This window comes from Mobula hypostoma, chromosome 23 (genome assembly GCF_963921235.1).
Source record: "Mobula hypostoma chromosome 23, sMobHyp1.1, whole genome shotgun sequence".
Taxonomy (NCBI): domain Eukaryota; kingdom Metazoa; phylum Chordata; class Chondrichthyes; order Myliobatiformes; family Myliobatidae; genus Mobula; species Mobula hypostoma.
Window position 1 is genome coordinate 55,961,630 of NC_086119.1, and position 13,145 is coordinate 55,974,774.

At 42.7% G+C, this 13,145-nt stretch overlaps 1 protein-coding gene across 2 annotated transcripts in view; it reads left to right on the plus strand.

The window, feature by feature from the left end:
* The window catches only part of si:dkey-91m11.5 (PH_BCR_vertebrate and RhoGAP_Bcr domain-containing protein), a 464,892-nt gene that overhangs the window by 315,927 nt on the left and 135,820 nt on the right, over positions 1-13,145 (plus strand). For both annotated transcript variants that reach the window (XM_063031657.1, XM_063031659.1), the window contains exon 15: positions 7,688-7,785. In XM_063031657.1, coding sequence (XP_062887727.1) covers positions 7,688-7,785 — 98 coding nt within the window. The remainder of the gene's footprint in view (positions 1-7,687; positions 7,786-13,145) is intronic.

Here is a 13,145-nt window from a genome sequence, read left to right on the forward strand (position 1 = left end):
AATCTATCAACCATTGCCTTAAATATACATAAAGACTTGGCCTCCTCAGCTGACTGTGGCAAAGAATTCCACAGATCCACCACTCTCAGGCTAAAGAAATTACTCCTCATCTCCATTCTAAAAGGACACCCCTCTATTCTGAGATTTTGTCCTCTGGTCTTAGACTTTCCCAACTTAGTAAACATTCTCCCCACATCCACTCTATCAAGGACTTTCACCATTCAGTAAGTTTCATCGAGGTCATCCCTCATTCTTCTGAATTCTAGTGAATACAGGCCCAGAGCCATCAAACACTGTTCATATGACAAACCATTCAATCCTGGAATAATTTTTGTGTACCTCCTTTGAATCTTCTCCAGTTTCAGCACATCCTTTCTAAGGTGCAGGGCCCAAAACTGCTCACAATACTCCAAGTGAGTCCTCTTGAAATTAATGCAAATATCGCATTTGCCTTCCTTACCACAGTCTCAACCTACAAATTAACCGTTCAGGAATCCTGCACAAGAACTCTCAAGTCACTTTGCGCCCCGTACTTTTGTATTTTATCTCCATTTGGAAAGTAGTTAACCCTTTCATTTCTTCTACCAAAGTGCAAGACCATACACTTCTCGACCATATGTCATTTCTTTGGGCTTGTAGATTGTTAAGCAGCCTCATTTGTGGCACCTTGTCAAAGGCCTTCTGAAAATTCAAGTACACAACACTAACCGATTGTCAATCTTGCTTGTTTTCTCTTTAAAGAATTCCATCAGATTTTGTCAGGCAAGATTTTCCCTTGAGGAAACCATGCTGACTACGGCCTCTTCAGCATTGTTTCCCAGTGGTCTGATATTCACTCTTCCCTCTCTTTTACACTTTATGTATCTGAAGAAACTTTTGGTATCCTCTTTAATATTACTGGCTAGCTTTCGTATTCCATCTTTACCTTCTTAATGACTGTTTTACAGTAGTTGCCTTCTGTTGGTTTTTAAAAGCTTCCCAATCCTCCAACTTCCCACTAAATCTTGCACTATTATATGCCCTCTCTTTGGCTTTTATTTTGGCCTTGACTTCTCTTGTTAGCCATGTCTGTGTCATCTTGCCTTGAGAATATATCCTGTGCCTTCCAAATTGCTTCCAGAAATCCCAGCCATTGCTGTTTTGTCACCATCCTTCCCAATCAGATAGACAGCAATGGCTGGAGTTTCTGCAAAAAATGAGGGAAGTGCAAGACAGATATATTCCAAATAAGAAAAAATTTTCAAAGGGAAGAAGGACACTACTGTGGCTGACAAGTGAAGTCAGCACCGAAGTAAAAGCAAAACAGAGGGCATACAAGGAAGCCAGAGCTAGTGGGAAGATAGAGGACTGGGAAGCTTTTAAAAACTTCAAAAACTTTTAAAAAAGCAGAAGGAAGCTAGGAAGGTCATTTGGAAGGAAAAGATGAGTTATGTGAGGAAGCTGGCAACTAATATCAAAGGAGATACTAAAAGCTTTTTTAAGTATATAAAGAGTAAAAGAGAATCGAGGGTAAATATAGGACCAATACAAAATGACGTTGGAGATATTGTAATGAGAGATGCAGAGATGGCAGAGGAACTGAATGCATATTTTGCATCAGCCTTCACAGTGCAAGACGTCTGCAGTATACCGGATATTCAAGAGTATCAGGGTAGTGAAGTAGGTGCAGTGAAAATTCCAAATGAGAAGGTGCTCAGGAAGCTTAATAGTCTGAGGGTGGATAAATCTCCTGGACCTGATGGAATGCACCCTCCGGTTCGGAAGGAAGTAGCTAGAGACATTGCGGAGGCATTAACAGTGATCTTTCAAGAATCAATGGATTCTGGCATTGTACCGAATGATTGGAAAATTGCAAATGTTACTGTGCTATTTAAGAAGGGTGGGAGGCAGCAGAAAGGAAGCTATAGACCCGTTAGCCTGACATCAGTGGTTGGGAAGTTGTTGGAATCGATTGTTAGGGATGAGATTACGGAGTACCTGGAGGCACGTGACAAGATAGGTCAAAGCCAGTATGGTTTCCTGAAAGGAAAATCCTGCCTGACAAACCTACTGCAATTCTTGAGGACATTACGAGTCCTTACTCTTAATAATTTCTCCTTTCGCTCCTCCCACTTCTTCCAAACTAAAGGTGTAGCCATGAGCACCCGTATGGGTCCCAGCTATGCCTGCCTTTTTGTTGGCTTTGTGGAACAATCTATGTTCCAAGCCTATACTTGTATCTGTCCCCCACTTTTCCTTCGCTATATCGACGACTGCACTGGCACTGCTTCCTGCATGCATGCTGAGCTCATTGACTTCATTAACTTTGCCTCCAACTTTCACCCTGCCCTTAAGTTTATCTGGTCCATTTCCGACACCTCCCTCCCCTTTCTTGATTTTTCTGTCTCTATCTCTGGAGACAGCTAATCTACTGATGTCTACTATAAGCCTACGGACTCTCAGAGCTACCTGGACAATACCTCTTCTCACCCTGTCTCTTGCAGAAATGCCATCCCCTTCTCGCAATTCCTCCGTCTCTGCCCAATCTGCTCTCAGGATGAGGCTTTTCATTCCAGGATGAAGGAGATGTCCTCTTTTAAAGAAAGGGGCTTCCCTTCCTCCACCATCAACTCTGCTCTCAAATGCATCTCTCCCAATTCACGCACATCTGCTCTCACCCCATCCTCCCGCTACCCCACTAGGAATAGGGTTCCCCTTGTCCTCACCTACCACCCCACCAGCCTCCGGGTCCAACATATTATTCTGCGTAACTTCTGCCACCTCCAACGGGATCCCGCCACTAAGCACATCTTTCCCACCCTCCCCAACTTTCCGCAGGGATTGCTCCCTACGCCTCTCCTTTGTCCATTCATTCCACCCACCCCTTCCCACCAATCTCCCTCCTGGCATTTATCCTTTTAAGTGGAACAAGTGCTACACATGCCCTTACACTTCCTCCCTTACCACCATTCAGGGCCCCAGACAGTCCTAATAGGTGAGGCGACACTTCACCTGTGAGTCGGCTGGGGTGATATACTGCGTCCGGGGTGATATACTGCGTCCGGTGCTCCCGATGTGGCCTTCTATATATTGGCGAGACCCGACGCAGGCCGGGAGACAGTTTCACTGAACACCTATGCTCTGTCCGCCAGAGAAAGCAGGATCTCCCAGTGGCCGCACATTTTAATTCCACATCCCATTCCTATTCTGATATGTCTATCCACGGCCTCCTCTACTGTCAAGAAGAAGCCACACTCAGGATGGAGGAACAACACCTTATATTCCGTCTGGGTAGCCTCCAACCTGATGGCATGAACATTGACTCCTCTAACTCCCGTTAATGCCCCATCTCCCCCTCGTACCCCATCCGTTATTTATTTATCTTTTATTATTATTAGTATTTTTTTTGTCTCTCTCTCCTTTTTCTCCCTCTGTCCCTCTCACCATACTCCTTGCCCATCCTCTGGGCTTCCCTACTCCCCCTTTCTTTCTCCCTAGGCCTCCCGTCCGTCCCATGATCCTCTCATATCCCTTTTGCCAATCAACTTTCCAGCTTTTAGCTACATCCCTTCCCCCTCCTGTCTTCTCCTATCATTTCGGATCTCCCCCTCCCCCTCCCACTTTCAAATCTCTTACTATCTGTTCTGATCTGATGAAGTTAGTCCTGATGAAGGGTCTCGGCCCGAAAATCGACTGTACCTCTTCCTATAGATGCTGCCTGGCCTGCTGTGTTCACCAGCAATTTTTATGTGTGTTGCTAGAAATTCCAGCATCTGCAGATCTACTCATGCTTGCGAAATTACAAGGTGTACTTGGCCTTTGACAAGGTGCCGCACATGAGGCTGCTTCGCAAGATAAAAGCCCATGGAATTACAGGGAAGTTACTAGCATGGGTGGAGCATTGACTGATAGCAGAAAACAGGGAGGGAGAATAAAGGGATCCTATTCTGGTTGGCTGCCGGTTTTTAGTGGAAGTCCACAGGGGTCAGTGTGGGACCACTGCTTTACACGATGTACGTCAATGATTCGGACTACGGTATTAATGGATTTGTGGCTAAATTTGCCGACGATACAAAGATAGATGGAGGAGCGGCTAGTGTTGAGGAAACAGAGAGCCTGCAGAGAGACTTAGATAGTTAGGGGAATGGGCAAAGAAGTGGCAAATGAAATACAATGTTGGAAAGTGTATGGTCATGCACTTTGGTGGAAGAAATAAACGGGCAGATGGGGAGAGAGTCATTCATTTCTAAAGCTATAGCATATAAGAGCAGGGATGTGATGTTGAGGCTGTATAAGGTAGTCGTAAGACCACATTGGAGTATTGGGAAGATTCACAAGAATGATTCCAGGAATGAAAGGGTTACTGTATGAGGAACGTCTGGCAGCTCTTGGGCTGTATTCCCTGGAGTTCAGGAGAATGAGGGGGGATCTCATAGAAATATTCTGTATGTTAAAAGGCCTGAACAGATGAGATATGGCAAAGTTATTTCCCATGGTAGGGGATTCTTGGGCAAGAGGGCACGACTTCAGGATTGAAGGACATCCTTTTAGAACTGAGATGCGGAGAAATTACTTTAGTGAGAGGGTGGTAAATCTGTGGAATTTGTTGCCACGAGCAGCTGTGGAGGCCATTCATTGGGTGTACTTAAGGCAGAGATAGATAGGTTCTTGATTAGCCAGGGCATCAAAGGGTATGGGGTGAAAACAGGGGAGTGGGATGACTGTAAGAATTGGATCAGCCCATGATTGAATGGTGGAGCAGACTCAATGGGCCGAATGGCCTACTTCTGCTCCTACATCTTATGGTCTTATGGTTCCCATGCAAGACTCATTCAGAAAGTTAAGGAGGCATGGAATGCAAGGAAACCTTGCTTTGTGGATCCTGAATTGGCTTGCCTGCAGAAAGGAAAGGGTGATTGTAGATGTTTCGTATTCTGCATGGAGTTCGGTGATCAGTAGTGTTCTGCAGAGGTCTGTTCGGGATCCCTCCTCTTTGTGATTTTTATAAATGACCTGGATGAAGAAGTAGAAGGCGGGGTTAGTAAGTTTGCTGATGACACAAAGGTTGGGGGTGTTATAGATAGTCTGTAGGGTTGTTAGAGGTTACAACAGGATATCAATAGGATGCAGAACTGGGCTGAGAAGTGGGAGATGGAGTTCAATCCAAGTGGTTCATTTTGGTAGGGCAAATTTGAAGGCAGAATATAATAATAATGGTAAGACTCTTGGCAGTGTGGATCAGTGAGATCTTGGGGTCTGTGTCCATAGGACACTCAAAGCTGCTCGCAGGTTGACACTGTTGTTAAAAAGGTGTATGGTGTGTTGGCATTCATAAACCGTGGGATTCAAGAGCCATGGGATAACGTTACTGCAATATAAGACTTTGGTCAGACCACTTGGAGGACTTTGTTCATTTCTGGTCATCTCACTACAGGAAGGATGTGGATACTATAGAGAGAGTGCAGAGGAGATTTACGAGGATGTTGCCTGGAATAGAGAGTGTGCCTTATGAAAATAGGTTGAGTGAACTTTACCTTTTCTCCTTGGAGCAATGGAAGATGAGAGGTGACCTGATAGAAGTGTATAAGATGATGAGAGGCATTGATCGTGTGGATAGGTAGATCCTTTTTCCAGGGCTGAAATGGCTAACAGGAGGGGGATAGCTTTACGGTGCTTGGAAATAGGTACAGAGGGGATGTCAGGGGTAAGTTTTTTTTTATGCAGAGGGTAGTGCGTGCGTGGAATGGGCTGCCAGTGACGGTGGTGGAAGCAGATACAATAGGGTCTTTTAAGAGCCTCTTAGATAGGTACATGGAGCTTAGAAAAATAGAGGGATATGAGGTAGGGAAATTCTAGGCAGTTTCTAGAGTAGGTCAGCACCACATTGTGGACTGAAGGGCCTGTAATGTGCCATAGGTTTCTATGTTCTTTTCCAATCAATTCTGGCCAACTCTTCTCATGCCTCTATAATTCTCTTTATCCACTGCAATACTGATACATCTGACTTTAGCTTCTCCTTCTCAAATTTCAGGGTGAATTCGATCATATTATGATCACTTTCCCCTCAAGGTTCTTTTACTTTAAGCTCTCTAACAATCCCGGTTCATTGCACAACAACCAATCTAGAATGGCTCAACCACGAGCTGCTCTAAAAAGCAATCTCATAGGCACTCTCGAAATTCTCCCTCCTGGAATCCAGCACCAACCTGATTTTTCCAATCTTCTTGCATATTGAAGTCCTCCATAACTATGTAACATTGCTCTTTTGACATGCATTTTCTCTGTCCTGTTGTAATTTGTAGATCATATCCTTACTACTATTTGGGGGTCTGTCTACTACTCCCATCAGGACCTTTTTACCCTTGCAGTTCCTTAGCTCTATCCACAATGATTCAACACCTTCTGAATCTATGGCACCTCTTTCTAATGATTTGATTTCATTTTTTTTTTTACTAACAGGACAATTCCACCCCCTCTGCATTCCTTCCTTCCTGTCCTTTTGATACAGTGTGTATCCTTGGACATTAAGCTCCCAGCTATAATCTTCTTTCAGTCATGATTCAGTGATGCCTACAACATCATACATGTGAACCTGTAACTGTGGTGCAGGTTCATCTCCCTTATTCCGTATTCTGCGTGCATTCAGATATAACACCTTCAGGCCTATGTTCACCCTCTTCCATTTTGTCCAGCTTTTAGAATGCAATTTATCCTGCTGACTGCAATTTTGCCCTATCAGCAAACTCTCCTGACTATATATTGTCTCTATTTGTAAACCAAATCCCTCATCTTCAGCACTGTCATCCACCTTTTCTATGATACTTCTTGCTTTAAAATATACACAGCTCAGGACACTGGTCACACCATGTTCAACCTTTTGATTCCTAATTTTGAGGTCTTACCAACATCTTCCTCCATGACCTCTCCACTAACAATTCCGGCACTCTGGTTCCCATCCCTCTGCAACATTAGTTTAAACCTCACCATGCAGCATTAACAAACCTTCCTCCTAGGATATTAGTTTCTCTCCAGTTCAGTGCAAACCATCCCGTCTATACAGGTCCCACCTTCTCCGGAAGAGAGTTCAATGATCCAAAAATCTTATGCCCATCTTCTACACCAACTCCTTAGCCATGTATCAAACAGTATAATCTTCCTAGTTCTAGCTTCACTAGCATGTGGCATGGGTAGCAATCCTGAGATCACAACCCTGGAGGTCCTGCCCTTTAAATTAGCACCTAACTCCCTGAACTCCCTATTCAGAACCTGGTCACTCATCCTACTCATGTCATTGGTACCTACATGGACCGCGACTTCTGACTGTTCGCCCTCTCACTTATGAATTCTGAGGGCTCAATCCAAGATATCCCAGACCCTGGCGCCTGAGAGGCAATGTGCGATCCGAGAATCTTGTTCTCACCCACAGAACCTCCTGTCCTCCTGAAACAGTAGATTGGTATCCATTGTGTCTGTGATTTGTATTGTTCATGCAGAGAGTCAGGTGGAGAATTCTGCATCATTTAGTCTCCATTTCAGGTCCCTCAAGTGTTCACTATCTTGGGTGTAATGACACCTGGTCTGCTTGTCTGACTTTTCTCTCTGTATGTTTACACTATATTTTGCAGTTCAAAGTAGAATGCAGCATTATAATCAGTTCTTACATGTCTTGAAGCTATTTCTGGATTTGTGTTTCCTTGTTTTTGAACAGATTTATATTGCACTTTAGAAGTAGATTCATTTGGTTACTTTGTTAACAAAGCGAAGACGAGAGTCTACAGAGACACATTGGAACCAAACTGGAATGAGGTGAGTCTTCACTGAAGTTCTGTTCATAATGTCTGACTGAGTTGATCACTCCATCTAGATTGTAGCTAAATGCATGCAATTTTCTTCCACTTTGCAGGCAAGGACTGGTGGGGGGGGGGTCAGGGGAAGGAGGCAAATTTCATTAACAAAAGGGAGAACCTTTCAAAGATAGATTGGGAATATCTACTGGCAGGTAAGTCTACATCTGCACAATAGTATGCATTCAGGAGAGAAATAACAAGAGTTTAAAACTAACATGTTCATGTAAGGGTATAATGTATACTGGATTTCAAGGAATGTTGACATTTAGATAAATGTTTAAAAAAAAATCCTGTATCAGTTGTAGCAACCAATGGCGGGTGTGTGGGAATGCACTTAAAAAGAAAATTTATGGAGGCGACGGGCAGGCATGAGAAATCAGGTAAATTCTAAGGATAAAAGAATAACCGGAGAAAATGTTGGGGCCTGCTTGAGACAAGGGAAATCTGTGAATGGGGGAGTAAGTGTACCAGGGCCCAAGATAACCATTTTTCATCAGTATAGTATTCACAGAGGAAACAGACTTTATAGTTTGATAAACAACATACATCAAAGCTGCTGGTGAACGCAGCAGGCCAGGCAGCATCTATAGGAAGAGGCGCAGTCGACGTTTCAGGCCGAGACCCACTCTTCCTTCAGTTAGTCCTGACGAAGGGTCTCGGCCTGAAACGTCGACTGCGCCTCTTCCTATAGATGCTGCCTGGCCTGCTGCGTTCACCAGCAACTTTGATGTATGTTGCTTGAATTTCCAGCATCTGCAGAATTCCTGTTGTTTGCGTTTATAGTTTGATAATTCAGTGAAAGGGGAGGTGAACATCTAGTGTAAATCTCTATAACTGAAAAAGGATGTCCGCATTTAAACATAGAAGAGCACAGCACAAGAATTTTGGTGCTGAACTAATTATACTGCTAATTAAATACGTAACTAAAATAATCCTTCCTGTCTGCACAAAATCCATATCTTCATCCTCTGCACATTCATCTGTCTATCTCAGAGCTTCTTAAATGCCTCTATTGTACCTACCTCTACTATCACTCCTGGTATCACATTCCAGCCACCCACCACTCTTTGTGTAAAAACTTCCCTTGCCCATCTTCTTTGAACTTGCCCCCCCCCCACACCAACTACTCCTTATAGCACATTCCCTCTTAACTTCAAAGTAAATTTATTTTCAAAGTATGTATAGGTCACCGTATACTACCTTGAGATTCATTTTTTGTAGGTGTTCAGAGCAGAACAGCAGAACACACAAACAATAACTAGTAAACTACCAATGTGCAAATGAAGACAAATTGTGCAAATAAAAATAATTGACTAAATAGATAACACTGAGAACATGAGTTGTAGAGTACTTGAAAGTGAGTCCATAGTTTGTGGAATCAGTTCAGAGTTCAGGTGAGTGAAGTTATCCTCTCTGGTTCAGGAGCCTGACAGTTAAAGGATAACCTGAACCTGGTGGTGTGGGACCTAAGGCCCTCCTCATTCCTGATGGCAGCAGCAAGAAGAGAGATGAAGAATTTCCTTATAGATGTGATCAATGATGGTGAGGGCTTTGCCTGTGATAGACTGGGCTGTGTCCACCAGCTTTTGTAGGCTTTTCCATTCTTGGGCATTAGCGTTTCCATACCAGGCTATGATGCAACCAGTCAATATACTCTACACTGTGCATCTATAAAAGTTTGTCTAAGTTTTATATGATATGCCGACTGCGCAAATTTCTAAGAAAGTAGAGGTTCTTTGTGATGGCTTACATACTGATCCCAGGATAGATCTTCTAATATGATAATACCAGTGAGTTTAAAGTTACTGACCCTCTCCACTTCTGACCCCCCCCTCCCAAAAAGGACTGACTTATGGACCTCCGATTTTTTTCCTACTGTATTCAATAATTAGCTCTTTAGTTTTGCTGCTATTGAGTTTTGTTGTTGTGGCACCATTCAATCGGATTTTTCAATTTTCCCCCATTTCTGGCGATTTGCCACCGTGCTCAATTCAGCCAAAAACAGTGGTGTCCTCAGCAAACTTAAGTATGGCATTGGAAGTGTACTTAGCTACATAGTCATAACTATAAGGCGAGTAGAGCAAAGGCTAAGCATACAGCCTTATGGTAAATCTGTGCTGATGGTGATTGTGGGGAAGATGTTGCCAATCTGTACTGCCAGGTGTCTGCAAGTGAGAAAATAGGGGATCCTGTTGCACAAGCAGGTAACAAGGCCTACGTCTTGGAGCTTAGTTATTAGTTGCAAATGGATGATAGTGTTAAATGCTGAGCTATAGTCAATGTAGAGCGTCTTGATGTATGCATCTTCTTATCCAGATGTTCCAGAGCTGAGTGAAAAGCCAATGGAATAGTATCTGCCGTTGACCTGTTGTGACAGTAGGCAAACTGCAGTTCATTCCAGGAAGCATTGTGGAAAATGTCCTCTGCACTCTCTCCTATGCTTCCACATCTTTGCTGTAATGGGTTGATCAGAATTGAATTCAATACTCCAAATGTGGCCTTGTGAATGTAAATACAATAGAAGTGTTTAGAAGTCTTAGATGGGCACATAAATAGAAAGAGAAGATGTAAACATTGTGAAGATAGAAGGGATTAGTTTAGTTAGGCATTCAATTGCCAGTTTAATTAGTTTGGCACAACTCTGATGGCTAAAGGGCTTGTTCCCGTGCTGCACTGTTCATGTTCTAAGATCCCTCTATACTTTAATGCTCTTGAAGATACTGCCATTTTCTGAACACTTTCATCTTACTTTGCCCTCCCAAAGTGCAACACCTCACACTTAGAATCATGGAGTCGTATAGCACTGCAGCAGGCCTTTTGGCCCAACTGGTCCATGCCAACAAAGGTTCCCTCTAAGCCTGTGTTTAGGCCATACCCCTCAAAACCTTTCCAATCCATGTACTGTCCATGTGTCTTTTAAATGTTGGACACTTCAAACGCTTTATCAGTTTTGACCCATGTTTCCAGCTGGTTTATATACTGTTGCAACTTTCAACAGTGATTTTCACTGTCCACATGTCCATCCATTTTCGCATTATCAGCAAGCTTAACTAAAGCAGACCCCCTGCATTTTTATCCAGATTATTTATACATGTATCATAAGACCATTAGATATAGGAGCAGAATTAGGCCATTTAGCCCATCATGTCTGCTCCATCATTTAATCCTGGCTGGCCCAATTTCCTCTCAGACCCAATCTCCTGCTTTCTCCCCATAACCCTTCATGCCCTGACTAATCAAGAATCTGTCAACCTCTGCCTTCAATATACATAAAGGCAAAAAATTCCAGAGATTCACCACTCTCCGTCTATAGATATTTCTCCTCATCTCTGTTCTGAAAGGACGCCACTCTGTTCTGAGGCCTTCTCACCATAGACTCAACCTGCAAATTAACCTTTAGGGAACCCTTCACAAGGACTCCCAAGTCCCTTTGCACCTCAGTTTTTTGTATTTCCTCTCAATTTAGAAAATAGTCAACCCTTTCCTTTCTTCTACCACGTAGTGCATGAACATACATTTCCCAACACTTAATTCCATCTGCCATTTCTTTGCCCCTTCTCCTCATCTAAGTCCTTCTGTGGCCTCTCTACTTCCTCAAAACTACCTGTGCTTCTACCTATCTTTACATTGTCTGCAAACTGGCAACAAAGCCATCACAATTCCATCATCCAAATCATTGACATATAATGTAAAAAGAATTATTCCCAATACGGACCCAACGCTAGTCACTGGCAGCCAGCCAGAAAAGGCTCCTTTCACTTCCACTCTTTGTCTCCTGTCAATTAGCCACTGCTTTAATCCATGCTAGAATCTTTCACATAATACTATCTTGTTAAGTAGCCTCATGTGTAACCCCTTGACAAAGGCCTTCTGAAAATCCAAGAACACAGCATCAAGTGATTCTCTTTGGTCAATCCTGCTTGTTATTTTTTCAAAGAGTTTCAACAGATCTGTCAGGCAAGAATTTCCTTTGAGGAATCCATGCTGACTACGGCCGATTTTATCATGTGCTTCCAAGTTTCCCGAAACCACATCCTTGACAATCGACTCCAATATCTTAGCACTACCTCACTTTTTTTAATATACAGTATTTCTGTTTTTTCACATTTTTAATAATCTATTCAATATATGTAATTGATTTATTTGTTTATTATTATGTTTTATTTTATTTATTTTTGTTTCTCTCTCTCTGCTAGATTATGTATCGCATTGAACTGCTGCTGCTAAGTTAACAAATATCACGTCACGTGCCGAGGATAATAAACCTGATTCTGATTCTGACCACTGAGGTCAGACTAATTGGTCTATAGTTTCCTTTCCTCTGCCTTTCTCTCTTCTTGAAGAGTGGAGTGACATTTGCAATTTTCTAGTCTTCCGGAGCCACTCCAGAATGCAGTGATTCTTGAAAGGTTATTACTAGTGTCTCCACAATCTCTTCAGCCACATCTTTCCGAACTCTGGCATGTACACCATCTGGTCCAGGTAACTTATTTACCTTCAGATCTTTCAGTTTCCCAAGAAACTTCCATTTAGTTATGGTATCTTCACACACTTCATGCCCCCTGACACCTGGAACTTTCACCATACTGCTAGTGTCTTCCACAGTGAAGAATGAAGCAAAATACTTATTCAGTCCATCCACCATTTTGTTGTTCCTCATTACTACCTCTCCAGCATTGTTTTCTAGTGGTCCGATATACACTCTCACCTCTCTTTTACACTTCATGTATCTGAAGAAACTTTTGGTCTCCTCTTTAATATTATTGGCTTGCTTACTTTTGTATTCCTTCTTTCCTTTCTTCATGATGTTTTTAGTTGCCTTCTGTTGGTTTCTAAAAGCTTCCTAATTCTCTAACCCCACTAATTTTTGCTCTATTATATGCCCTGTCTTTGGCTTTTATATTGGCTTTGATTTCTCTTATTAGCCACGGTTGTGTCATCTTGCTTTTAGAATACTTCTTCCTCTTAGGGATGCATATATCCTATGCCTTCTGAATTTCTTCCAGAAATTCCAGCCATTGCTGCTCTGCTGTCGTCCCTGCCAGTGTTCTTTTCTGATCAATTTTAGCCAACTCCTATCTCATGTCTCTGTAACTAACTTTACTCCACTGTAATAATAATACATCTGATGTTAGCTTTTCCTTCTTAAATTTCAGGGTGAATGCAATCATATTACGATCACCTACCCCTTTATAATTTTTTACCTTAAGCTGTCTAATCAATTCTCTAGTGGGCTCAACCTTGAGCTGCTCTAAAAAGCCATCTCGTAGGCACGCTAGAAATTACCCCTCCTGTAATCCAGCACCAGCTTGATTTTCC